The following is a 26,866-nucleotide window of genomic DNA, read 5'->3' as shown; positions in this document are numbered from 1 at the left end:
TCTCTCATTGCACTCCCATTCAGTTATGGTAGCAGCCATTATTACTCTTCAAAAATATATCACTCAGGTGCCTCCTCATGAAATTAATCCTAGATTCATCCCACTGAATGTCAAGCACTCAACAGCAGGAGCACATTTGCTCTGGGCATCCTGACTGTGGAGAGATAGAGACACATCCAGAGAAGAAGGGCCTCCAGAGAGGGCACGGAAAAAGTGTCTATTCCTTCTGTTTTCAAATGCAGAAGAACACTATTTTTTTATCCCTCTTACCTTCCCTGCATACTTATTGATGTTATGTTGCAGCAATTTCCATTTTTTAACTTGCATTCCTACTAGAGGACATTTCTGTTCCTCTGTTTTTATTGTTTCCTTGTTTCCAGTCATACAGTATATTTCAAATGACTGACATAGTGTGAAAACGGGCCAACAATGCTCAGTGAAATTACTTCCTTCCTCCTGTCATTAGTTAGCATTATTCACATCAGAATATTATGTCAGGCACTAATTTCACCTATTGCAAATACTGCGAATTGTCTCCCTTCTGTATCATTGCCCAGCAGAATTTATTTAAACCTGAAAATGTATAGTTTATCTCACTTGAAATGTCACTTGAACAAATCAATCAAACCACACTACATTAGAAACAGAGGTCTTTTCAAATCTGAAGAATTCTGTTGCAAGGCTACTCTAGTGGTACTAGCAGAGTCATGCTAGTGTAATGAAGAACGTGCCATTAAACGTTCTTGTTTCAAAAAGGGTTTTGATGTAGCCACAAATATTCATTTTAAGAGGAAACAGACCACAGAAAATAACTGACTTATTTTCTGTACCAGTTCAATTGCAACACAGAAAAATAATGTACTGTAATACAAATGGATGTTCACAAACTAATCCAGGACAGTTTATAAAAGGCTCGACTTCACAAAGACACAATTTGATCAGGTTACCACATAATTTCAGCCACAGCAAGCTGCAATATTAGGAGAAAGTGCATTTGTCAACAGCAAGTATACAATTCTGCCACAAAATATATTCTCTGCCTATGTTAATTTGTATCTCTTTCTCAGAACGCCACTGAAGAATTATAGGAAGATGACAAAGTGATAGCTAACCTTGGAGACAATCACTGCCATTGACAGATTCTCCGAATGAGCTGCTACGTAACCGAGCATCATGATGCCAGGCAGCCTGACAGTCCCTCTGCAGCTGCCAATACAATCAATCACAGCAGCAACGCCACCTGTATTTACTATAAGCTGTGAAAGCTGAAAAGATAAAGGGAAGAGATTAGATACCGTGACGTATCAACAGGCATAATGCACTACATTACAAAAGTCTTTAAACATATTGCTCCTGATTTACAAAACAAAGGTGGTTTCAGAGTGATGTATCATACAGACTGTTGGGCATTAACATGAAGTTCTCAGGAACGAAGCTGCTTTGCTACTCTGTTTTTGATTGACTTTATGGCAAGGAAATCAGTACTCTGAATTCTTGGTGCTGTGCAGCATGCAATGATGTATTCTCAATTCCATTAATATACACCAAAGAATCATCCAAATGACACTCTAATACCTGAATGCCCTTGAAGATGCACCCCCTGAGCCAGATATTCTTTCATACTAGTGTCCGCTCATTCCCAAGCCAACATTGTAAATTCTGTGCAGGGGACAGAGGGAAAGGCCCACTCCTCCTCGCACCTGCATTCTCTGTGGCATGAAAGCCTTTGTGGACCCCCTACTGAGACATGAAGTAAAAGACAAATTTCATGGATGTGCAAAACTGACTTGGACTCCACCATTCTGCCGTTTTAGGGTATTCTCAGGGAGGTGCCCATGGAACACACTGGATGGGCAATGGAGTTTGCCCCAGAATGCCAAATTATACAGCCTTGCTTATAAACTGTAAACACGTCCACAGTCTATGATGCTTGCTGTGTGCATCAAGCTATGTAATGTTTCTTTCCAAAAGGTATTCACTTCTCACATCACTTGAGGGACAGCAGTAGTGTATGTATAACATCAACAATGCACAGAAACAAAAATAATTTCATATTATTATTATTTTATTCTGTCTTGTTAGGTATATCACATTTTCCCCAAAGATTCCAAAGCAAAAGAAACATGTTCTTAAAAGTCAAAATTAAATGAACAAAACTGAGGCATGTGGATTTCCAATCCAGTTGATTTATAAAAACACAAAACACACTGTTGCATTTGAGCCTTTAAAAGGCCACTGTTTTGTTTTTTTTCAAAAAACAGCTAGATGAAATTTAAAGTTATCACTTAGGAAAAACTGCTCACCTGATTGTGAACTGCAGCCAGTGATGAGCAAGTCCTACGTGTGGGCACAGCCACATACACGGAGCTCCTGCACAGACACTCTCCCTGGTGCTGTGACCCTCAGGCCCTGCTGCAAGTCCCCCAGATCTCGACCTTCACATGAATGTTACCACATACGCAGAGAGCTGAGATCCAAAAGCCACAATGCTTACCCGGCTGACACAGCCAGCTCCTCTAGAAATATCGTTTGCCAGTCTGTCTCTGCTGCAACATGTTTTGCTTCAACAGAGTTGCTCAGAGATGGAGAGACATCACTGTCAGTCTCAAGGTGACTGTGGATGGTGACTTCTCACTGGGAGTCACCGAGATGCTTCCTACAGCTCCTTTGGAGAGCTGCATCCCCCTGTGTGGAGGCTCCTTCACCTGCAGCCTTCAAGTTTGGCTGCTGGCTTCCAACTTTACTGCCCCCCTTTGATAATGATAATTTCTTCACTTATTTGAGAAAGTGAAGTTGTGTTGCTCACAAGGTGCAGAGAGAAAGCAGGAGATGTAACAAGACTGCAGCCTTTAATCACCAGCGGCTTAAAGACTAGCAGGCTGAAGAAACAGCACAATATTCATGTTTAAACGCTTCTTAACTGTTAAGCCAGCATCATGATTTTGAAATGGCTGCGCTCAGCATTAGTGCGTTCCACAAATAAATTGCTTGTATTTCATTCCAGAGTCATATTTAAAGCCTTTTAATTATCTCTATGGTATGACAGATTAGCATAGTTACAATTATTTGTTTTTTCTATTTATTTATTGAATTGACTTTGCCAAACACTCCCACCTTCCTGTATCAATTACTGGCAAAAACACTGCAAACGCTGAGGCTCAAATTACGAACTCAAGCTAATAAAAGAAACTATCAGCAGTTTAATAATAAGTAAGAATTTTGACCTTCATTGTCATTGGAAAAATAATTAAGATGTGATCCTAGTACACCTGAAGACTTCTTTAAAAGGCACACATCATCTACTATTGTTATAGGATGATCTTGTCATTTATTAGCTGGTATCATGACTTCTGTGAGGCTTTTCTCATGATATTTTTAATATCTAGGACTGACAATACTGACAGCCTAAAACTCCCTTTCTGTGCAGATATTTTATGGAATGAAGTAGCTAGGTATACATTATATGATTCCCAGTTCCCTAACACAATTCATATTCAATACACATCTCATAATATCAGCAAGCATTTCCATATTTTTCCAATGAACATGCCAAACAGCTATTTGCCCTCCCTTTCGAAAAGCAAATGACAGAATAATCCTGTATTTTATTTAAAGTGTAAAATCTAATGATATGACCTTGTATTTGCATTTTCAAGGTTTTACCTCAGGCGTATGCTTTGCTATCTCTCTAATTAAAGTTGCACCATTTTTCTTGACATATTCATCTGAGTCCTTCAGGCATGTGAACACAACCGGGAAAATTTCTGCTTCAACCACCAACTCTGCAAGATCCACTGAATGCTTTGCTATTTGGCTTAGAGCTGACAGCACCTGACGCTAGTAAATAAAAATTGTTATAAAATCAATAGTATACAAACATCCCACAACACACACTCCTCCTGCACACAAAAATCTATTGCATCAAGGAAAACAAAGCAGGATAGGGAAAACAATTACAGCTATTTTACAATTCACTGAGTCAATTCATGCATGAGTATAATGGCACAGAACATTCACTGGTTCCTGAATAAAAGTTTGTCCTTTGTTTTATCCCATTCAAGCTTGCTATGTATCAAAAATAAATATATATATACATACCATCTAAACCTAAAATTTAGTGAAATCTATAGCAAATATCTTTATTTGCATAAGTTGGGTCCGTCAGACCTTACATTAAAGCATTTTTATCTATTTGTTTGAAGTGGCATTTTTACATTGTCTTCTGTTAGACGGAAAAGTTATATTAAGAATCAATTTTTTTTTGTCAATTAAACTCTAGTGATTAAACCTTCAACAACGCCTATTCATATCAGACAGTACATTCTACAATACAGTACACATTTAACATTAACTGGTTCATAGTATAAACTTAAGTATGTAAAACCCTTCTTGCAACTGAATTGTGCAAGTTTTATCTATGAAAAATATCTGTTGAATTCTTCATATACTGTAAAATTCTAAAAACAAAAAATTCATACTATTCACTTTAAAGATTGGTTTAGCTGCTCCTCACAGAGTGGCAGTTCTTATCCAGTAGTTAATCTGTGAATATGTTCAGAACTCTTTGTCACTAACTATATAGTTGCATTTTGTTAATGCCCAAAACAAGAGCTTCCTAAATAAAAATGCACATCAGTGTCTTCGATTCAATATCAAGTAATGACTGGTATAATGGAGATTTTAAAAAAATAATTTTTAAATGTACCTTCAGTTTAGCATCAGGGTTCAGGATCATCTGAGCTAAGTGAGCGATAGCTCCTGCATCCACTACTGTCTGCGCTAACTCTGGAGAATGCTTTGAAATATCACTGAGAGTTGAAGCAGCAATCCTTTTCAAAGCAATTTCTGGCTCCTGGATACAGAGCACTACAAGAGGAACAGCTCCTGCATCCACCACAGCTTGTGACAGTTCTGTAGGTCCAAGGAAAGTAATTAAGTGAGTATGGGTGACTGACCCTTGTGCAAGCCATTTTTCACCCTGACAGATACAGCAAAGGAAAAAGGGGAGGGTGCAGTTCACTGTCTCGACATCTGCATTTCAAATCAGCCCTCCTGGTTTCATAAACCGTGTGGACCAATCCACAACTGAAAAGAATGCAGGTCAATAGATGGACCCCCATTTACATGCACACATTTGAGGTAGATTAGGCTGAAATGGTTTGTTATTCTGTTTTCTTTTTCTTTTTTTAAAGTAAGCAGATGTCAGCTGTTTAAACCCTGGCTATTCTACGCTGATCAATAGGAAAGCATTTTATGCATGGCTAACAACAACACAGAAAGGCAAAGTACCGAAATTTTACCAACCACCTAATTAGAGAGCATTTTACCCTCTTTAAATGATAAGCAGATATTAGCATAGATCGAATGCCAAAAACAGAAATACAAAAAACATACATTAAAGATTTATCTTACATAAAAGACTGGAAAAATGGAACTTGCTGATCAAAACTAGGTTTTGCTACTATGCATGGGACAAGACAGAATTTATACTTTAATGACATGAAAACGTTATCATACACAATTACACAAATGAGAAATATCATCAGTTGGATATTGTGTGCCTAAGATTAGTACAATATTCTTAACTAACTGCACCTTAAATTAAAAAAAATGTAAAACCAAAAAAACCAGAGCATATGATTAGCTGACATGGACAGAATTACACTATTAGAAATTCATTAGCTCTCTCTGTGTATGCAGCATTAATCACAGTCCTAAAATAAGAATTACTGGACTTCAGAAGCAAAATTTATACCATAACCAAGCTGTGCTATTTTAAAATAGTGTTGAAAAAGTGGTAAAAATCATGGAGGATTCAGTAATCTATTAGGTTCTTAGTTCAGTTTTGCTACACCTTATTATGCATATCCATTATTATCTTTAACATCTATCTTGACTTACAGTACCATGGCAACATATGGCTGTTGTATTTCAAGACTGTAACTTAGCTTTTAATTTATAGTCCATTCATAAAGAGATTTTCATACTAAGAAAAATATAGCATACTTCATTAAATATACATAGACTCATATAGTTTTTCATGAAATCTGTAAGTCACGTCATCATTATGTTGTTAATATCCAAATAATGACCAAATTTGTTTTCAATTAGTGAATTATAGCCACACACTCCAATATATGTGATTAGTCAAATATTTACACTGTATGTTATTTTATGATATGTTTTAAACAAAGTCTAAATATTACCTTACAAAATTAGAATAAATAATTAAATGTTTAAGCTAATACAAAAATCAACCCTTCAAGGTTCATTTTTCAAATAACTATTTGACTGAAAATACAGTGTGAACCCTCCAAATACACACAAATCATAATATTTCAACAAAATATTGAAATACTGCCAAATGCTATATCTGCAATTTTACAAACTTGAAACAAAATGTATCTGAAATGTATCTGAAAACTAGCTAGTCAATGTAAGTGGTATAAGCTACATTCAACTTTTCATGGAAAAAAGCCATACTTGATTTCTTCAAATTGTATTTTGATGCTGTACACTGACCAAGTGGAATACATCACAAACTACAGACCAACAGTCCAGTGTGCCCCAGAAGCAACTTCAGAGCAACCAATTCAATTGCCTACAGTCTGCCAAGGAGATGCTAACATCAAGAAAATCATGTCAAGGGGAACAGGGCAGTGCTACAAGAATAGGTTTCCGTGATGCCTTATGAGCTGAAATCACGCACTTCAAGTAGGGAGAGAAAGAGCAATACTTTAAGGTTACAGCTACATCCAAGCATCCAACAGTAACCATGAAAAGCTATTTTAAAAGAGCAAACTAAATCTGATTCAATTTAGATTGGCTCTTGCTGTTAGAAGTCTGATATCATTTAAATACTGATGGTTAGTGTTGGCCACGGTTAATTAAATGTTTTCTCTTTCAGTGGTTTATATGGCTAATAACTTACCACATGGAGGGCTGGACCATGTGTCAAAAGGCAATCAAGAAGTAAATAGACTGTCAGAAAAGCTGAGGAAAGGACAAAAGAAAATACAGATCTTCCTATTACAGTCCATTGCAAACTCAGCCCAAAATTGTGATACTAAGTTTTAGTGATTCTACGATAATTGCAATTCTTTTTCCTCAAAAAGAGGCTCAATTAACCTTCTCACTGGGTAGAACATCTTTTTTTCAGACTATACACCAAAGAACTAATGAAATGTTGCTATCCACTTACAAAACACAGAAGTGAAAAAAGTGAAGGCTGAGAAAGAGTTAAAAGAAAAAATACAGTTGTCAAGAAAGACAAAGACCAATAGCTGAAGAGGAGAAAGCAGAGAAAAAAATACTTTATGAACCTCATTTACGTCCACAGAAAGCTATGAAAACCCTGGGCTGGAACTTCAGTTTGGGGTATAGACCAAGGAACCTGTCCAACCACATGATAATAAAGACTTCTCCCTACATGAGGGGAAGTAGGAAATGTTATTCTGCATATTCTCAGAGACAAGACAACTTGGACTCAAAACCCACCATAAATTAGTTGCTTTTGTCCAGAACAATATGAAGAAGATTTTAGTAGATGGAGATACTGCAGAGAGGAAGACAGACTGACTTGGAGGTAGAAGAAAGCCTGATAAAGACAGACTTCAGAGTTTAAGATGTCACCAGTTCAACTAGTAGTTGTACTAGAGTTGTAGTGATTTGTCTCAATACAAAAGTACTCATCAGGGACTAATCATGAGTTTATGTGATCAGGAAGAGTGGAAAGTGAACAAAGAGATCCTGACTACAAACCCACTGAAACCAATGGGAAGTCTTATGGGATTGAACTAACGTAGCCTACAGTTAACATTAACATATTTGCAATATTGGCAATAACAGTGTGGATTAAAAACCAACCAACCAACCAAGCAAAAACACAATTAGGGAGAAAAGTCAAAGTTGAGGAAGCGCATGTGTAGGTAGTCTGCAGAGAACAAAAATCACTTGGGAACAAATGTCATAGTCACATAGTGGAAGGCAGCAGCAAAACCTTCTTTGCTTGGAAGCAAATGCAAGTTTCAGTCCGGACTACCAGGGCTCTCAAACAGCCCCTGCTGTGGTGTATCCACAGGAAATAACAGGTTTTGACCAAAACAACCACCAACACTGTATTTTTCTGAGGGCAGTATGATCATGTAATGGCCACACAGGAAGGCTCTAATCCCCACAGGCAGTCCCAATGCTGCACTCCAAAATCACAGGTTGTGCAGACTGCAACAACCACAGTGCTAAAGTTCCACTGAAACCAGTAGGAAAAGCTTTCGTCAGCTGGAGGTCATTAATTATGGGGCAAGCTTAGATCCTGGAATAAGAAAGAGTTACCACTAGGCTCAAACCACTGAAGATCTAAGCAACCTGGTCTAACCTTGCAGCTGACCCTGCTTTGAGCAGGAAGCTCGAGCAGAGACCTCCCAAGTCCTTCCAAGCTTCCTGCGAGCATTAGAGGATCACTGTATGACAGAAAATGAGCGTAACTCCACTCTCAGAAATATACTTGAGTGTAAATAGTGTTGTTTATTTTGTTTTCCTACCAATTTACAATATCCTGAAGCAGGTATGAGATGATTAATAAATTACACCTTTTATGTAGGCAAAGCAAATGGAAAGCTAAGTTATCTGCATGTCTCAAAATAAGAACTTCACATTTTAAAAGAAACTGATTACAGTATAAGTAAAAATTTACAAAATACCCTTCATGGCCTTGATGGTCTTTTGATTGTCTTTTCAAACACAAATAGAAATAATACAGTAGAAATAATGAATGGTAAAATCACAGCACCCATATCTGCGTGCTTTGGAGGAAGATCAGTTTCTGAAATTCAGCTCAAAGGAATCATCAAGAAAGAGCAGAACTGCAGGAGCTGTTCCTAAATTTTGGAATCTGACCTGGCAAGATTTCTAGTGTCTTGAAATCTCATGAGACATTTGTATTGACCTAAAATCTCACAGGCCTTCTGGAAACATCTGTTCACAGAAGAACTGCATTTTAAGAGACTGTTGTATGAAAACAGCAAGGAACTTGCTAGCCAGAAAATGTGTTACTCGAGGGAAAAAAAAAAAAAAAAAAAAAAAAAAAAGAGGTCTTGATTTCTCAACATTGAAGTCTTTTCATGGAAACATACACCACAGTTCCTAGACAGCAGTTTTACCAGGTCATGGATGGAATTTCTGATTAAAAGCAGAGCTCCCCCATTACAAGCAGTTACGGCCTAATGCTGGGAGCCTTTGCTTGCGTTCAGGGAAACAGAGGTTCATATCCTGCCTAAGACAGATCAGGGCTTTAATCTGTCTCCCACATACATCCCAGACATATGCCCTAATTATTGAACTATTCTTGCTGGGGGCAAATAAGCCTCCCTGGCCTCCAACCTTTTCAGGAGAGAAAAAAAATAAAACTCTTGACTTAATGTTGTCCCAGTTTGGAAACGAAACAATTTTTGAAACTGAAAAACCCTTTGTGGGTGGGGAAAACCATTTCACACCCAAGTCTATTTTTACAGTTTAAGCTGCAATATGTATCCACAGACAGTCAATGAAAAAAAATCATAACTGCCAAATTTTATCAACACAAGCATGTGAGTCTAATCCAGACTTTCTTGAGCAGTAAACTGCAATGATGATGATGATAAGAACAGGTCCATCTATCTTGGTATCCCATCTCCAACAATATCCTGTTGCAAAGGCATGCTCGTAGGAGTGTAAGAAACATACCATGCACAGAGTGATCTTTCTTCAGTATAACTCCTCTACTTTCAGTAATTATTTAAGAGACTTCCTGTGACTGTGTTACAGAGGAAGGTAAATCCCCCAAATTGGCCATAGCTGGGTAGGGGAAGAACAATTTTTTTTTTCAGGGTTTTTTTATTTTGGGCCACTTTGGGGTTCTTTTATTTGGGTTTTCTTTTTTGTTTGTTTGTTTGTTTGTTTAACTTATTACATCTAGTGATCTGTCTATGTCCTGATGCTTGCAGCTTGGTAGCACTTGCAATTCCAGCCTGATTTCTGAAAATGCTGTTCAAATAAATAATCCTTAATTGTGGAATAAAAATTTATACAAAGAGTTTTTCTTCAATACCCCCACATCATCTCCATCTTTGCAGACAATGCCATCACAGAGTGAACTGGATCACCCTAAAGATCAGCCAGCATTCATGCAATGAATAGCATGAAGGGCAACTGAGGTGAGTCAATATTGATTTACTGACATAACAAAACTACATAAATGTTTATGTTAAGAGTAACACAGACACACACACTACACACATTTATACAAAGCAACACTTTCAAATGACAGTTAAACAAATACCTTTCAGATGGAAGCAACTATTATTTTCCACCAAGGGTGCGACTCAGACCAAATGACCAGAAGATAAAAGATCTTTAGCCCATAGAGGTGCCCCAAGAATTAATTTGTTCCCCAGAAAAAGCAGTCTGTTAGGAAGGTGCTGACAACTTTGGAGTCTGCCGCAGTGAGTTAAGCCTCTCTCTAAGTGAGAAGGGGAAATCTCCCATGATTTCCGCAGTCCAGCACTCCGTGTTGATTTAAAAAAAAGAAGAAGAAAATCACTTCCAAATTCATTCTATGCACATTTTAGAGCCAAAACTAACATAAATGAGTTAACCTTGTGATCCTAGAAAAATCTGAACTTTAAACAATATGAACACAAGCCATTTCTCCCATCCTTTCCATCCGGCACTTTCTTCCTTCACTTGATTCAAAGCTCTAAGCTTTTACTTGAACTATATAAATAGCTGGTAAAAGAATTACTAGACACATGGATCAGCTTTTAAATAGGAACATGACACTGCCAGTGAGTTATACAACTGCTTGTGAGACAGCAGTGAACTGCTCGATATCGGATTCCTAGGATCTATTCCTGACTCTTGGACAAGAGTGAGGTCTACTGGGTAATGATAACATAGCCAGTGCAATGCATTTGCCACATTTATCCTAGAGGCACTGCTGTCAGCCGCATGAAACCTGGTTCTGCCTAGGCTTCTCCATTTTACTATATGTATAAAACAACAACTAATGCTGAGCAAAAGAAACTTTGTTCCACAGTAAGAGTTAATACAATACATAAAGATTCTGAAATTTCTCCATGAAGCAGAATAAAGCAGAGTGTCATTTCCTGGCCACAGGCCCAGTGCATCACCTCATAGAGCATCTCTCATAACTGGACAGTGCTGGTGTCAGATATGTCAGTTTCCCACTAAAGGTAAGGCATTGTAAAACTGGTATAGTTAGAGCAGGTTTTTATTCCAAATTTAAAATTTTATAACAGTAGAGAATAAAAAGCATCTAGTTTTATTTATTAATATTACACAAATGCAATTTATTATAACTCTCACATATCATTAAGCTGAAAGATAACACACGTGAAACCTGTTACCTGAATTGTGCCGGGCAATATACCCAAGTGCCCAAGACGCAGCTTCTTTGACTCCAGGGTCAAAATCTTCCAAGCAAATCACAAGCATTTCCAGTGCTCCACACTGAACTATTGCCTGAGCTAGCTGTGGAGAATGTTTACCAACCGCTCTTAACACAAATGCAGCTGCTTTCTTGTAGAAACGCTATACAAACGAGGAGAAGAGGAGAAAGAGGTTAAAAAACAAAACAAAAAAGAAATTATCGACATTAAGTAGTTCAAAGTATAATACAGTACAGACATGCATAAATTAGACTTTTAGACTGTTTTAGTAGCAGCAATATCTCATACAGATCCAATCAGGACCACCAGACATCACACAAACAATGAACTAACAGTCCTTCTTTGAGACAGCCTATGATCTAAAATTTGCAGTAAGTGCATAAACAAACAGAAAAAATGAGAGGGCTAAGAGGATATGTGGAAAAGATAATAGTCTAGATAAGTCTGTTTGTTTAAGTGAGTAGTGAATGATAAGAGCTGCAAAAACAATAGCTCTTAACATATTTAACCAGATTACACAGGTTATGCAGTGCAAGTTCCTAAAATAATTCTACCCACCCGTGACACTTGCAAGGTTTCACAATTTCTAAGGTATATACCCTCACAACACCTCTGTGATAAAACATTGTTTACATTTACAAACAGGAAACTGAGACACAGATAATTAGATCCAACTAGAGGGTTTAGGATCTGAATCCTGAAATGCCTAAATGCTGCCTAGGCCCACAGCTAAGATCCTGAAAACCCATCCCAGCAAACACCTAAACTGAATGACCCTCAGTTTTGACTGGGCAGCCTGCACTTCTATTCCTGCTTGTGTCCAGAAACAGCTCCCTTTCTACAGGACTAAGCACCTTGGCAGCTCTATCGTAAGTTCAAACAAAATTGAAGCACTTGTCTCAGTTCTACCCATTTCCCTCAAAACACGTTTTGAGCATATATATAACATATGGTGCTGCACACATCATGGGCTTCCATGTAAACTGTAGCAGTGGTTGTAGTTTCTTCTAAAAGAATAGTTAAAGTCTTCCCCCCAAAAGTCACATTTTGGTCTGCTCCTGCAGTTTCATAAATATGATTGGGATGTGGAAGCTAAAGATTAAACTTCTTCCCCTATCTTACAGTTTCAGAATCCAGAGCCCAGTTAAAGGACTCCAAACAGAGACAACTGTGTTGGGAGAAAGCCAGTTTCCCTCCTTCATGAAGCCACTGTGCGGCAACGGGTGCAAGATTCAATGAGACAGCAGTAATCCACTGCTACATCCATGTGCCTGGAGTATGTTCTCCAGCCTGCCAGCTGACAGATCATCCCAAACTCTAGGGCTCATTCTCTATGTGGCAGCTGGCTTTAATCTCATTCCAAGATGCTTGATTCTCCCCTGCCATGCACAGAGGGCCTAGGCATTTCACACTGACAGACGCCTACTGTCAAGGTACCCAAAACTTCAACAATACAAAGCCCACATCCCTTTTGGATGAAGTCCAAAGAAACAAAAAACGATGCGAGTGCTTTTGTGCATCCTGTAAGGTGCCCAAACACCTTCAAAAGTCTGCTCTAAAACACCACAGTACGGCAACAGAGAAATAGCTCTAAAACACCATGGTACTGCAACAGAGAAACATCTGCAATGGTTCCACAGGAAGTAAAACGGACCCAGGCCCACTCCGTGGCCCTGAAGGACAGTGACCCAGCATGCCATGCCCATCCTCTTCCCTCAAAGCACCATGGCCTCATCTACACTACTGGAAACTGTCCCTGCCTTGCACTAACCCCTAACCATGTCCAGGCATTGCCAAGTAGTTTGATGGTTGGCATTGGCTAAAACCACATCAGAAAGCATGTTAATCATTAAAGAGCACAGTCACCTTCCAGCGCTCAAACACCCTGACCTTCCTTAGTTTACCAATACTGATATAATTCCTTAATGTCAAAAATCTAGTCTTCTAAGTTACGGCCTACAAGCAGGTACATTAAACATAATTTACGAGCAAAGCATTAAACATCATTTAGGGGGAACAGAAGGGAAACAGTACAGACAAATGGTCAAAACCCCAGTTAATGGAAGTTACTGTAAGTTTTGCTGGACTCAACGGAGCTATAGTTGTTTATACCAATATACAGCTGTGCAAATATGTTATTTCTGTTAAGCAATTATGCTCCTGGCAAAGAAAAACACTTCTTTGTTTTTATTATTCAAAACATATTTATTTACAAACAACCCATATTCACAAGCACAGTCAGAACACACTGTAAAACTGTATTTTGCTTAAGCTTAATTGACAAAACATTGATCTGGGATGTGACCCTGTAACTGTACTCCATAAATCAGCAGAATCAGTATTTATCGTATGCTCAAAGAATCTCCTCCTTAAATATAAATGTTGATACACGAACAGTGAGTAGAATGAAAACTTATCTGGGTTGGTTTAGGTTTGTTTTTTGGGGGTTTTTTGCCTATGGGAAGTAACAAACTGCATGCATTGCTAAACTCTGCATGAACTGGATAATGAGTTTCCTTCACTTGCCCTCACTCATCAAGGCATAGTAGGCTTTCCATGACCTCACACTAATCTTGCTGCTGCCCCAAGTGATTCTGAATTACAGCCATCTCGATGTAACGACAGCAGGGCAGTAACGTGGAAGAGATAAATCAGGGTACTCAAGCTAATTTAGTGAGGGCTTTGAGTTGTAGCAAGGGGGTGGTTTCCAACTCAAAAATAGAGGATAAAGAGTTTTGCTCCCCTTCTTCCCTTAAAAATAGAAATAAAATAACCAAAAGGGTTATAAATTTGTCTAACTTTCCATACCACGCCAGTATTTCAACATCAAGGTTTTTCTTTGGCTTTTTTTTTTTAAGATTAATTATATAGGCAATAACCAGATACACACAAAAAAAATCTGCAGTGAGTACTTACATTCACATTTTCCTCAAAAGACTGAAAATGAAAATATATGGTTTTCCAAATTATATTTCCATTGAAATCCTACTTCTCCTAAATCTAATAAATCAAAACTGCAATCTAAGTATGGTTGTGATATCAATGCACTTAACTCTCCATTGTCTCTTTTTTTCCAGTTACTAGGAACCTTATTTGAAAGTATTTCTGTTAATCTAGGTTAAGATCACTGGAAAAATCAAAGCTGGAATATATGCAAAACCTGAAGAAAAATGGTAAGAACAGAGAAAAAGAGATCACCAGATTCACTTGCATTGAATTATGACAATAATTTTGTGGGGTTTTTTTACAATTATGAAGATTAAAACCTTTCAGTGTATTTCCCTGTGTCAGTGGTTTGATATTTCTCACGCTACAGATTTCCAAAAAGCTATGTTTGGAGATATTAAATATTCCAATATAGAAGTTCCATTTTTGTATATGTATTTTACAAGTGTTTAGTATTATCAACAAATCCTAGTCAATTATCATGACAGCTTTCAAACTGTCTCATTTCTAAAGACGGACCTTTTATAAAGGATCACTCAGCATTTCAAAAATATAGCAGCACCACAAATAGATTTTTTAATAGTGTACTACAAGGTAAGATGATATTTTGAAGTCAAACTTATTTAAAGTCAACCTTAGGCACACAGTACAAATGAATCTCTCAGGAGTTCAAACATACTGTCTCTGACTTCAGCACATTTGTTGGCATATTAGAATAACAGCAGACAGATGAAACAAAGACTTCCTTTCCCCCATGCAATAGTTAAAAAATAAATGATTACTTAAGAAAACAATGATGCCTTACATTCTGCTCAGACAATGAACACACGAGCTGCGGAAGAATGTCTCCCTTCACGACTGCCTCTGCCAGGTCACCGTTATAATTGGCAAGTCTCCCAAGAGCCAAAGCAGCAGTCTGTTGAATAGTTGGGACAACATCCAGCAAAAGAGGTCTCAGCAAAGACATGACACCTGAGTTACACGAGGAACAGAAAAGCCCATTTGGTTAGCAGAAGTTTTTCTAAGCATTTGCCTCTATTCATAAAAATGTATTAAATTACTCTTCCGGGTAATAAGAACTTGTAGGAAACCCAGGTGTTCCACTGAAATGAAGTTGGCACTTGGACAGCACTGCTGATGCTTAGCAATGTTTCTGCCCCTTTTTCACATGTACAAAACACTTCTGAAATACAAAAAAAAAAAGTTATATATAGAAATAACCTCTATTCAAACATCTATAAAAATATATGTGTTAAAGTATACACAAGAAAATAAGGTGTATTCAAATATAAAATGCATGTGTTAAAGTACACACAGGAAACTCCATCTGGAGGTCCTGCTGAGCCGACATTGGCATGTCACTCATTCAGTAGAGCAGCAGAACCTCTACATTGAATTACACCAAATTACATTTCATCTATTATAAGCAATGATTGATTTGAGGACCAATAATCATAATATATAATACTGCGGACAGAAGAGTTGATGATTTTCTTATCACGCTATCATATATGATGGGTTTTCACTGATGAGTTCACAGCATATCAGTTAAACACGAAAGAACATGCAAGTCCATTCTCTAGGGTGGTCTTATAAGATATACTTGAAATTATAGGTGAGGAAAGCAGCTGTGACATGAACCATTAACAGTTACTGCCTAAGAAAGGCCCTACAGTGATAAATATCTGGCTAAAAATAGGAGATGGGAGGAGCAAACTTTCCATTCTTGCAATAGGAGGGAGGAGGTCACAGTGCAGTTCTTCAGGCCTCCACGCTGGGACATGGGTCATTCACTACTGATCTGTGTTCTGGAAAAGGGCATGAACAGCAAGGTGAGACTTTGCTGGGGACTCAAGACTTATTCAAGGTGGCACAAAGCAGGGAAACTGTAAGGAACTAGAGACAGAATGACAGAGTAACAAGATTGCAAGAGAAAGGGAACACACACGGGGAAGCCAATCCCTGCTTTAAATACGCAATGATGGACCCCAAATAGATCCTATCACTCAGGAGAAAGATCTCTATGATAGAACAGACAGTTCCACGGAGATACCAGCTCACTGCTCAGTGGCAGAAAAGAAGTTTCACCCACAGAAGTATACAGAGTGCTCAGGATTATTGGAAAGGAACTAAGGCCAAAGCAGAGACCATGACTATGCTATTGTATAAATCTATCCTGCATTTAATACCCTCCCCCAGAATAGAACTGGCAAAGATTCAGTAAAAGGCAACAAAGACGATCAAGACCATTCTGTATGTGGAAGCTCTTCCTACAGTTAAACTAAGATTCAATAGGGATATAAATAAGATCCACATGGTTACAATAAAAAATATTATTTGCAAGGTCTGGGAAAGGAAAATTACTTGTATTGCGATTCTTCAAAAGTGCTGCCCCTGTACCGGGGACCTCATTAATTAATACTTCTGAGCTTTATACCTCAGCCAGAAAGCAATGCTCTCTGAAGATGCAAAAGCGCTACAATAGAACATCAAATACTCACAGCTACATTCAGATGTCTCTGTATCAGCTGTCTAAGCTCTTTCCGCTACATTTTTTGGCTAACAAAGATGGAGATTTAGCTGGGTGAGTGTGGAAGAAAGCAAGACTTCCCTAAGGCTTGTGTGGTTAGAAGCACTGAACAAAGGTCTTTTGGTGTGACAGTCCCGCAAGTAGGATCAGTACCTAATGGCAGATGACACCCAGGTGCTGAACAGGCACATCATAACAAGGAAAAGCTGAGGGCCTTAGAGGAAAAAATAGTCCAAAGGGATGCAGGCTGTAACAAGTTAGACTCATAGCGCACTTCTGTACAGAAGGGGCACTATGAAAGGAAAAAAAGTTGAGCAGCAGTATATTTCTCACAGAGAACATTGCTGTTAAATTAAAACCAAATTTCTCCCAGTAAGACGAGAATAGCCTAATAATCTATAGATGGCTCCGAAAGAGTGTGTGAGAGGGTAAAACTAACCATGGAGGCCATGCTGATCACTGATGAATTTGTTCTGGGAAGGTCAATACTCCAGACAGAAGCTGCGTTGCCGTGATAGGTACAGCCTCCCAGGATGTTCACAGGTCGCAGGGGCAATGCAGTGAAAGGAGAAAAGTGAAATGAAATTGTGATGTCTGAACAGCACTACAGAAGCACCAAAAATGGCTCTGTAACATGCATTAATTGAACCTGTACATGTAGAACCTATGGAAATAGGTCTGTAGTATAACTGAGGCCTGCTTGCACTTCTATGGAAGCCACTGGGAGCTGAAAGAGGCCTCCTGTGTACCGACAGAGAAAAGCTAGATCCTCCAGTATTGTAAGATCAATGTGAACTCCTTTAGCACTTTGCAGAAATCACTACTTCAGAATATGGTCATCATTTTGACATCTTCTCACAAACTCTCCCAAATAGCAGGTATGGTCTCATTAGCAAGTTACACTTCATATCAAAATGCACTAAGTACTTCATATGACGAATTAAAAGTAAAAATAAACAAACATGTGAGTTGGTGCCAACCCCGTATATCATCTATAGTGAGCAATCTTCTAGCAAGTCACCTGGAGCCTCTATGGCAGAGCATTTTCCTGTCCTTCCCTCTAACATCAGCTGCATGGTCAAACAGCTGCTGAAATTCCTAAGGGGATCTCATGCTCTTCTGACTCATTACACTAAAGATATTTCAGTAAAGTGGGAACAGTTAGAAGTAGTAGACTTGTATTTAGTGGACTGATATTACATTTGAGCCCTTGAGTTAAGATAATATGTAAACAAGATTATTTAATAAAGAAAAACAAGAAATAATAATAATAACAACAGGCATTTTATTGATATAAAAGATACTGTTAGAAGTGTTTGGGAGAAAAAAAGGAGCACCTCTGTGTGCAGTGTCCTGACCCTAGAAAAGCAAAGAGCCTAATGGGTGGGACATTCAATCAGGATGTGGCAGACAATCTAATTCTGGTGATGGTCTCAAAATCCAGTGAAATTTAAACAGCCTAGAGTCACTTTAGCCAGGAGAAACCCATGAGCTAGATCCAGACCGCGTGACACATTTCTGGCCTGCATGACCTACCCAGACACCGAAAAATGTAAAACCACATTTAAGAAAGTTTACCTATACATATGTTTTGAGCTGTCCCAAATATGAGATTTACCTAATTTCTGTTTTCAAGATCAGCTGATACAGATTTCACCTTTAATATAAGCTAAAAAGCCTTGAGCCTGAAAATGCTTCCAAGCAGCATGCCTCCCCATGACCAATACCATTCCTTTCTTTGTAGTATAAACCATGTAAAGTTTAGTGAGGACATTTAAGTGTCAGCACAAAGCATTCTATTGCAAATTATTTTACCTGATGAAACTGAAGGTAAGGAAAGAGATTAAAAGTGAGAGTTACTGTTTGAAGACACAAGATGCTAAAACACATTGAAAAAAAAAACAAACAGTGAATTGATGGAAAAGGTTTAAAAAATATAGAAACTGTGCTGATCCTCAAAGTAAATATATTTTCCCAAAGTGACGTCTACATGTGAGAAAAGGCAGTGAACAAATAATTATCATTACAAGAGCTTTGGTGGAACAAGAAAAAGAAAAATCAATTCCTGTTGCTGTACAAGCCTTATATTGACATCAAATTAACTGAGAATTGAGAGAAGTATATAGGCCTAGATTATGCCTGTGCATTGAACATAATTAAAAGCTTCTACCTCTGCTTTCCACCTTCTCTAAAATCAGTTTCTTTCTCTGCATCGACATTCTATCCATCATCTCTGACTCCACTGCAAGACCAACTGCTTGAGGAGTTTTGATAATTGTCATGATATTTACATCTTCACCAAACTGTTTCTCTCTTTAGAGCACTTAGAAAAAATAAACAATTCTGAGAGTGTGAAAACAGCTATATAGAGATTGTATGGTCTTCACTAAAACATCTATAGGAAAACCAAGATGACTGCATTTACTTTTGAAGATAGTTCTGGAAAGGATAGATGTGCCTGACACAGGAGGAGGCTTTCGTGTCCAACCCAGCTCCTTCTCCTAGAGATAGCTGTATTTGGTGAGATCCTCTATTTGATCTCTTCACTTTTTTTGACTGTCCTGTCTACAGCAAAGTCTACCTCTCTTCTCCAACAAGATTCAAGCCAGGATTCCTATCAGCATTTTGAATTACATTCAAATTTCTTTAACACTGCCTTAAGGCAGGAAAATAGGTAAGAACCTTCCAACAACCTCCTTTTATTACACTTCTACAGTTCCATCAAGTGAATGAGGCCATACAGAGCAGGGAGTAGCAGTGTCTTGCTGCCGAAAACTTTAGGAGAACTCTTTGGTCGTCTTCTAAAAAAAGCCTGTTCTAACAGAAGTAGGAAATTCATTAACTTCAATTCAAAGGCAGCAACTCAGAAAGTAAACTACAAAATAAGGCATTTAGACCATTTGACTAGATTTGTTTTGGAAGAGTTCCCACTGGCGACTCAAACAGGGTAGCAAAGAATTACTGCCAAATATTCTCTCTTGCATCACAGAACCTTGACTGACCCTGGGCAAGGAACGATTTCCCTTTCTATCCTCGGTTTCCCACTCAGATTTGTTTCAAAGAATGACACACTTCAGAAGCTGAATCACTCTAACACACTTCTCAAGTGGAGCTGTTGTGCACAGGCCTGATGCACTTTCCTTTAGCAAGCAAGTGCTGGCTGATGCCTATCTGGGGAAAAAAAACAAAACAAAACAAACACACACACACAAAATAAACAAACAACCAACCAAACCAAACCAAACAAAATAAACACCACACTCAGGGCAGCAGCAAGTTCCAAGTTTCTTCATTCCAAGTTTCTGCAGCCAGACAATCACTATTCTGAAGACAGCAATCTTCATTTGGTCATTTTGATTTATTAGGGAAAATCAGCTGGAAGTCAGGCCAAATTCCTCTACCCTCCTTCCAGCCCCACCAAACCCTTGTCAAACTTGAATAGCCACATGTCAGAGAAACATCACTCTGTGTTTCAAATTCTCTCCATTTCTGTACCTGAAGATGACTACTCCTACCCTATCCTCCTTCCTTAAAACCAAAATTTATTTCAGTTTTAAAATGTAAATGTGGAAAAACGTCATCCTACGCTAGTGTTGTCTCTGGACACACTCTTATCTTGAAGATGCTGCTCTTCTAATTTATGCTTTGGATCAAATATAACATTGTCTTCTCGTTTTTGTGTGCTACCTGTTATACTAAGAACATTCACCCAGCTAATATTAGCACTCAAATATTCATCATATCACCTTGATTATCAGGGCTCCTGATGTCAAATTCAGGTGATATAAAAAGGAAATCAAGTGGAAATTTATTTCTGCCTCACCGCAGCTCCTTATCTTCAACTAGCCTTTCCTAGAAGCAGCATAGCAGTGAGTTTTAAGCGAGACACTTAGAACAAATTTCCCAGAAGAATAGTGAGAGAGCAAACTTTCCCACTCACTTGTCTTGATTCATCCTTTTCCAGAGATGACACGGTAAACACGTCTTAAGCACATACCCTTCAAGTGTGAATCAGCCCAAGAAAGGACTCTTCTTTGTGACAGTTCCATGCATGAGACAACCACAATCCTTCCAATATCAAAGGAAACATTAAATACAGTTTGGTAACAGAGACTCTGGGTAATCAAGTAATTCGTACAGCAATTACCAGATGGTGTGGGACATAATACAGATTCAGTTTGACAGCTGGGCTGGAGATTTCCGAAGGATCGAGGAGAAGTACATTTCTCCTCCTTAAAAGCTGATCTCACTGATAATTTTCCAGACCCTGCTTCTGCACTAATGGAGCAGAACTAATCCTGTTCCAAGAGAACTGAGTTTCTGAAAATGCCTCTCACAGTGGCCACCACTCAGTCCTCCACAGACACACAGAAAAACAAGGTAGTCCCAAGGAGCTGCTTCTTTTTAATGGCCACTCACTAAGATGAGACAGAAGTTCCCAACAAATTCTGGCTTTGAAATTTCTATTTGCAAATCATCTCCAAACAGGCCAGGAGGCTGAGGAAGAATCCTGCAGCAGCTGAACCTTCAGTTGATTTGAGTTACAGAAAAAGACAGTCCTCCAGCTTCAGCTGCATTTACTTTCTCCTCTCATCTCTCTGGTACCTTCCTTAATACACAGCCTCCTCCTTCCCTTCCTCAGGCACCACCACATCATCGAGCCTCAGGGAAAGCCACTCTCCTCACTTGATCTACTACAACTCCAAAAATAACCTTCTGCCTTTCATGCCACTTTGCATACTTCTCTCCCACTTAGCAAAGCATTTAACTAAAAATAAAAGTTATTTTTTAAAAAAATCCTTCACAAGACAGGGTGCATAGACTCAAATGTTGAAACCAGCTACACAGGGGCACTGGAGTCTGTCCATGCATATCCACTTGCAAGATACAGATATGGCAAGAAAACAGATGACTTAACGGAGCAGCTCTTTTTCTGCACAGCTGACTCAATAGCCTTCCTCTCTACACAGCCTACGCACCCAGCAGGCTTTCTACAAAGCACTGCACTATCAGAGAACATTCTTTAATATTATTTAAAATATCGAACTACATCCTGAAATGCCTTTCCAGAGTCTGATCCTCCTAACACAGGGCCAAGCGTCCAACTGTTGCATTTAAAATAGGTACGTTTAAAATGTGTACACTAGAAAGTGAAGTTGAGAAGAGCACAAGCATAAAGCCTCAGTGCAACTGGATGAGTGAATTTCTCAAAAATAAAGATTCCTAAAACCACTCTAAAGAGCTGGAAATACCACCTTTAAAACCTATCACAAGCGAAATAGCTCTGGATCCAGGAGAGAACTAATGCCCATGACATCATCCTTTACCTGCATAAAAACAGACCATGCAGTAGGGGAAAATCTGCTGTGCCACCAGTGGTTGTGACAGTGGTTTGATGCAGGCAAGCCCTGACCCCAAGCTACAGCCTCTTGCCAACACAGCTTCTGAGGAACGGAAACAGGAGCAGATGCCCAGAGGTAAAAGAGGAAGAGAGGACTCTATCCTGGAGTACAGTTTGTATGCTGGAGTGTAAGGCCTCAGAAGCAGCTTCATACCAGGAAGAATGGAAAGGAGACCTGGGCTCAGCGTTGTAGGCTGATGGAGTGAGAGGACAGTTGGAAGAGATTCACTGGGAAAGGGTCTTCCTTTACACCAACATTTTAGAACTTGGCTCCTGGAACCCTGCATACTGGCCAGCAAGTAGGTAAAGCACAGCAACAGAAGTTGAAGGTACCTGCCTGAGATGCTAAAAATATCCCAGCAGCAATGAGAAGGGAACCCAGGTGTGCAGGGTCCCAGCACAGAGTGCCATGGCAACACACATACTGCTAGACCACACAGCTTTAAAATTCCTTTTCCGTGTTCCATACTCAGCTTTATCTATGACTTCCACAGCCATTATACTTAAGAATGTGAAGAGCCCCAAGAAGGAAGTTAAAGACCTGATCTTGTAATATCTTTGAAGTCAAAGGCTAAGTTGCTAAACTGTTTCTTAATCCATATTATATCCTTAAATAATTTACAAATTAAAAGCATCAATCCCATCACAAGCTCTAATGCCAAATAAATAAAAAATTAATTCATGCTATGAAGGAATACAAAAATGGATACCCAGAAGCAATTCAAGTATAATTTTGACACATTTATTAATGCTGACTTGTAAATGCCTCTTAAAAAACAAAACAAAACACTATTTCAAATGGACTAGTTATTTACAGACTGCTGCACTTCACAAGGCAGACAAAGAAAGAAGAATTAGGCCCTCAGTAACTACCACTCTTTGAAACATTGTAAAAGACAGAAAGCTGCCTAAATCTCAGTGCAAGAAAGGCAGCTTGAATTCATATGACATTACAGATGAAAACAGTCTGTTTCTAGGGTTTTAAGTTTGGGAAGAACGAGGGGTGTGAAGCTCAATAATGCACTCCAGTACCAAATTTCGTGAGCTGTGCCTGTCAAATGAATAGGTTTATATTAAAGAATATGTTTTTAAACTTTACTATCAAAGTAGCTTCTCCCACTAGTCAACAGCCCTCCAGAAATGAGATTTGATAAATTAATTGTCTGTCATTGTTCCACATATATGTATTTACTAAACTGAAAAAGTTTAAGACTTTTGGAGATTTTTTTTTCCAAGTATCAATTAATTAAACATTAGAAGGACAAATCCTGCAATTATTATTCAACCTTATCAAAGCCAACCTCAGAGTTGGAAAATACCCAGGAATGAGTTCTGACAAAGGAATTTCTCTGATCATTCCTTGCACTTCCCCGCCACTCGAAAGCTGCTGAGCTCCCAGGTACTAACTCCCCAGGACATTCCTGGCCACAACAGAGCCAGTGCCATGTAAATGTGTCAAAGTCCAGGGGCGATTTCAGTTCCCTGGTTACAACCACTTTTGGGATTTCTGCTCAGTGGGAAAGGCAGGTCCAGAGCTTGATGAGATACAGAAGCTTCAGGAAAGAGATGCCCTGGGAAATGGTGGGTTTCTTGTTGGCCCCCTCTGACCTCCTCTCCAGCTTGCCAGTTCATACCAGTTTTCTTTACAGGTCATACATGCATCAGAGTCTCCACAATAAGGGTACCCTGGGGTTTCTCGACAGCCAAGCCAGCTTCAGGAACTTCCATCTCTGATCCCGGCTGCTTTCTGCCCTCCATGCTGCAGTCTGCTGCTGCTTGTACCTGGTTTAATACCGCAGGAGCAGGCCTTCTAGTGTAATTAAGAATCAATTTTTAAACACACTTCCATCTTCCAGGATGTTGCTGTGGTGCCCAAAGACACCTTCACAAAGAACAAGGTCTCAAGTTAGTATTTATTTTCCTTATAAGATACTAAGTATTTTTCAAAAGTACTTCTAAAAATGTGACCGAACACTTTACTCCTTGAGCACTGATCTTTCACTGCTGTCAGTCTGAATTTTGGATATACCAGGAATATAATGCAAGAGTACACCACAGTAAATTTTAAGGGCTCAGTTTTGTTCAAATTCAGGCACTGTAATCTTGCCTTGTGCTTCAGCCAGAAGAAGACTAAATCCTGACAACCTTTGAGATCCAACCAAAGAACCCTTCAAGGTGCCCCAACTCATAAACCTAATGGAAAATGACAGGAGGCAAAGACTTCCTGCATTCTCTTAAAACAGTGATCAACAAGAAATGAGTCCCCAGTCTTTCAAATATGGATTTATACAGACATGTAGACAGACATCTTTCTTTTTCAACTCACTGCTCCAGAGCTCACTAGATCAAGACCATAAGAGGTACACCAGTTATCTGCTAGACAGCTATTTCTCAAAATATTTGTATAAGTGTTTTTAAAAAGGACAAAATCACATTTTATTTGGGGGGAGGTTTTAAAAACCACTTAATCACATTTCATTAAGAGAAGGTTTTAAAACCTGCATCTAGCACATCCAGAAAGGGTCAAAACTAACGGCTACCATTTGAATTACAGAACTATGAATTAGTCTGAAAGGCACACACTGAGGAAGAAGGTAAAATATTTGTGAGTCTCAACCATTCAAATAAATGGCAATAGGAAACACTATTTCTGAAGATATTCCCCTCTTTTTTAGCTTCTGAAAAATTAAAGCCTATGGAAAAGCAACTCAGTACCAGAATGAGCCAAGAAGGATGATAAGCTACACAAATGCACATTTCCACATAACTGCCCCGGAGCATGATCCCTGTGAAGTTAACCTTCAGGCCAATGCTGGCTCTGCAGTTTCAGGCCTCTGAACTGATTATTTCTTCTGCACAAGCAACAAATCAGTTCTGAGATAAACTAGTAAACTGTATTGCATCAAATAATTATTTTAAGAACAATAAATACAATGTAATTAAAGTTATCTTGGCACTCTCTTTGCTTTCTTAAAATAGAAATGCTGCCTGAATGGGATCTTTGTGAACAGCTAAAAAACAGAACTGCACAGGGACATAGAGGGACCTATAAATAAGACATAAATTATTTCCATGACCAAGATGTCTCTTTGGTAAATAATGATCATTTGTATAAACCAAACCAGTGGCACTAACTCACTGAAAGATGATAAGGAAAAGGAAAAAAAAAAAAAGCACAGCAAAGCGATCCAAAAGGCCTGGTATCAGTGTGTCACTCCCAAAATCAAAGCAAGTATTTCTTTAACGAAAATTTAAGTGATAGGTTTTCAACAGAACCATTTCAATAGACAGTTGTAAATATAACACCCAAAAGTTCAAAGTATTTATGTGATTGGTTTTCTTTTTTGTTTGTTTGTTCCCATTCTATATATTAAAAACCCCAAAACAAAAACAACCAAACCAAACAAACAGAAACTGACAGCTTATCTACATTTGGGAAAACAAAAACAAGACAAACCAAAACATAATCAATTCATTTATAGCACTTTTTCAATCTGGCTTTCAAGTAATCGATTACTGAGCACTTCTTTTTCCTCTTTTCAGCTGAGGAACGCTGGACAAGGGGAGCGGATCTGCCAGATGCCAGCAGCACAACAGCTGGTAGAAGTGCTCCCACAGCTCCTGTTTCTAAAAATGCTCAATTTGGTTCATGACATCCCACAACAGCAATATAACGAAAGCAATTCCCTCCTAAGCTGAGCAAATCTGCTGGTAAAAAGCATTCAAGAATTCAGGAACAACTTGTATAGCCAGTATAAAAATAGTTACTTCTAAAATAGGTTTTTCTTGGCAAGTCAGCACTGGCGTCAACGGGAATTCTGTTCTCTGTACTTTACATAAAGCTACATCGGAAGCACAAGGAAGCAAATGAAGAAGTTGGTTACACTGAGAAATTTTCCCCGAAATAAAAGTTATGAGGTCACAGCCAGAGACATCCACCTCAGAACAAACACAGACAACCACGCAGCTCAGCTCCGCATGCACCTGACCCGCGCCACCCGCCCCCCCCGCGCCGCAGGGACCTGCCAAGCCCGCCCTCGGACCGCGGTGCCGGGGGACCAGCCCGAGTCCTACCGGGAAAATAAGCCCTTGGAAACTCAGCGCCCAGCCTGAAGGGGAGGGACACGGCGCTGCCAGGCGTCAAGCGCAGCGGCGGGGCGCGGAAATCCCCGAGGCCGCGCACGGCCCGGCCCGGCCCGGCCCCGCCGCCCCTGTCGCGGCGGAAAGGCGACGGGCTCGTACCTGCGCTTTGGAGGGTCTCGATGTTCTGCGGCCGGGCGGCGAGCTCGGCCACCGCCTGCACGAACTGCGTCCTGGCGCGCTGGTACTGCTCGAAAACTGCGGGAGGCAGCGCCGGGGCAGCGGGTTAGCGGCCACCCCGCCGGCCTCGGCCCCGGCCCTGGCCCCGGCCGCCGCCCCGGCCTACCTTGCAAAACTTGCCTCTGGCTCATGGCGGCGGCGCGGTAGCTGCGCACCCGCGCAGGGCCGCACTGTGTACTCGTCGCCCTGGCAACCAGGCGGAAGCCGCGCCGCGGGGGAGGCGGG

The 26,866-nt window shown here is 39.5% G+C and overlaps 1 protein-coding gene across 3 annotated transcripts in view; it reads right to left on the bottom strand.

Moving 5' to 3' along the window:
- Positions 1-26,866, bottom strand: part of SPAG6 (sperm associated antigen 6) — a 67,038-nt gene extending 40,172 nt beyond the window's left edge. For all 3 annotated transcript variants that reach the window (XM_082044956.1, XM_082044955.1, XM_082044957.1), the window contains exons 1-7: positions 26,748-26,866; positions 26,564-26,659; positions 15,196-15,362; positions 11,403-11,586; positions 4,706-4,911; positions 3,664-3,837; positions 1,113-1,265 (exon numbers count right to left, since the gene is read on the bottom strand). In XM_082044956.1, coding sequence (XP_081901082.1) covers positions 1,113-1,265; positions 3,664-3,837; positions 4,706-4,911; positions 11,403-11,586; positions 15,196-15,362; positions 26,564-26,659; positions 26,748-26,772 — 1,005 coding nt within the window. In that variant the 5' untranslated portion in view covers positions 26,773-26,866. The remainder of the gene's footprint in view (positions 1-1,112; positions 1,266-3,663; positions 3,838-4,705; positions 4,912-11,402; positions 11,587-15,195; positions 15,363-26,563; positions 26,660-26,747) is intronic.

Source organism: Streptopelia decaocto, assembly GCF_964273445.1.
Source record: "Streptopelia decaocto genome assembly, chromosome: 2".
NCBI lineage: Eukaryota > Metazoa > Chordata > Aves > Columbiformes > Columbidae > Streptopelia > Streptopelia decaocto.
Note: the sequence above shows the minus strand (reverse complement) of the source record. Positions and strands in the feature narration are given on the sequence as shown.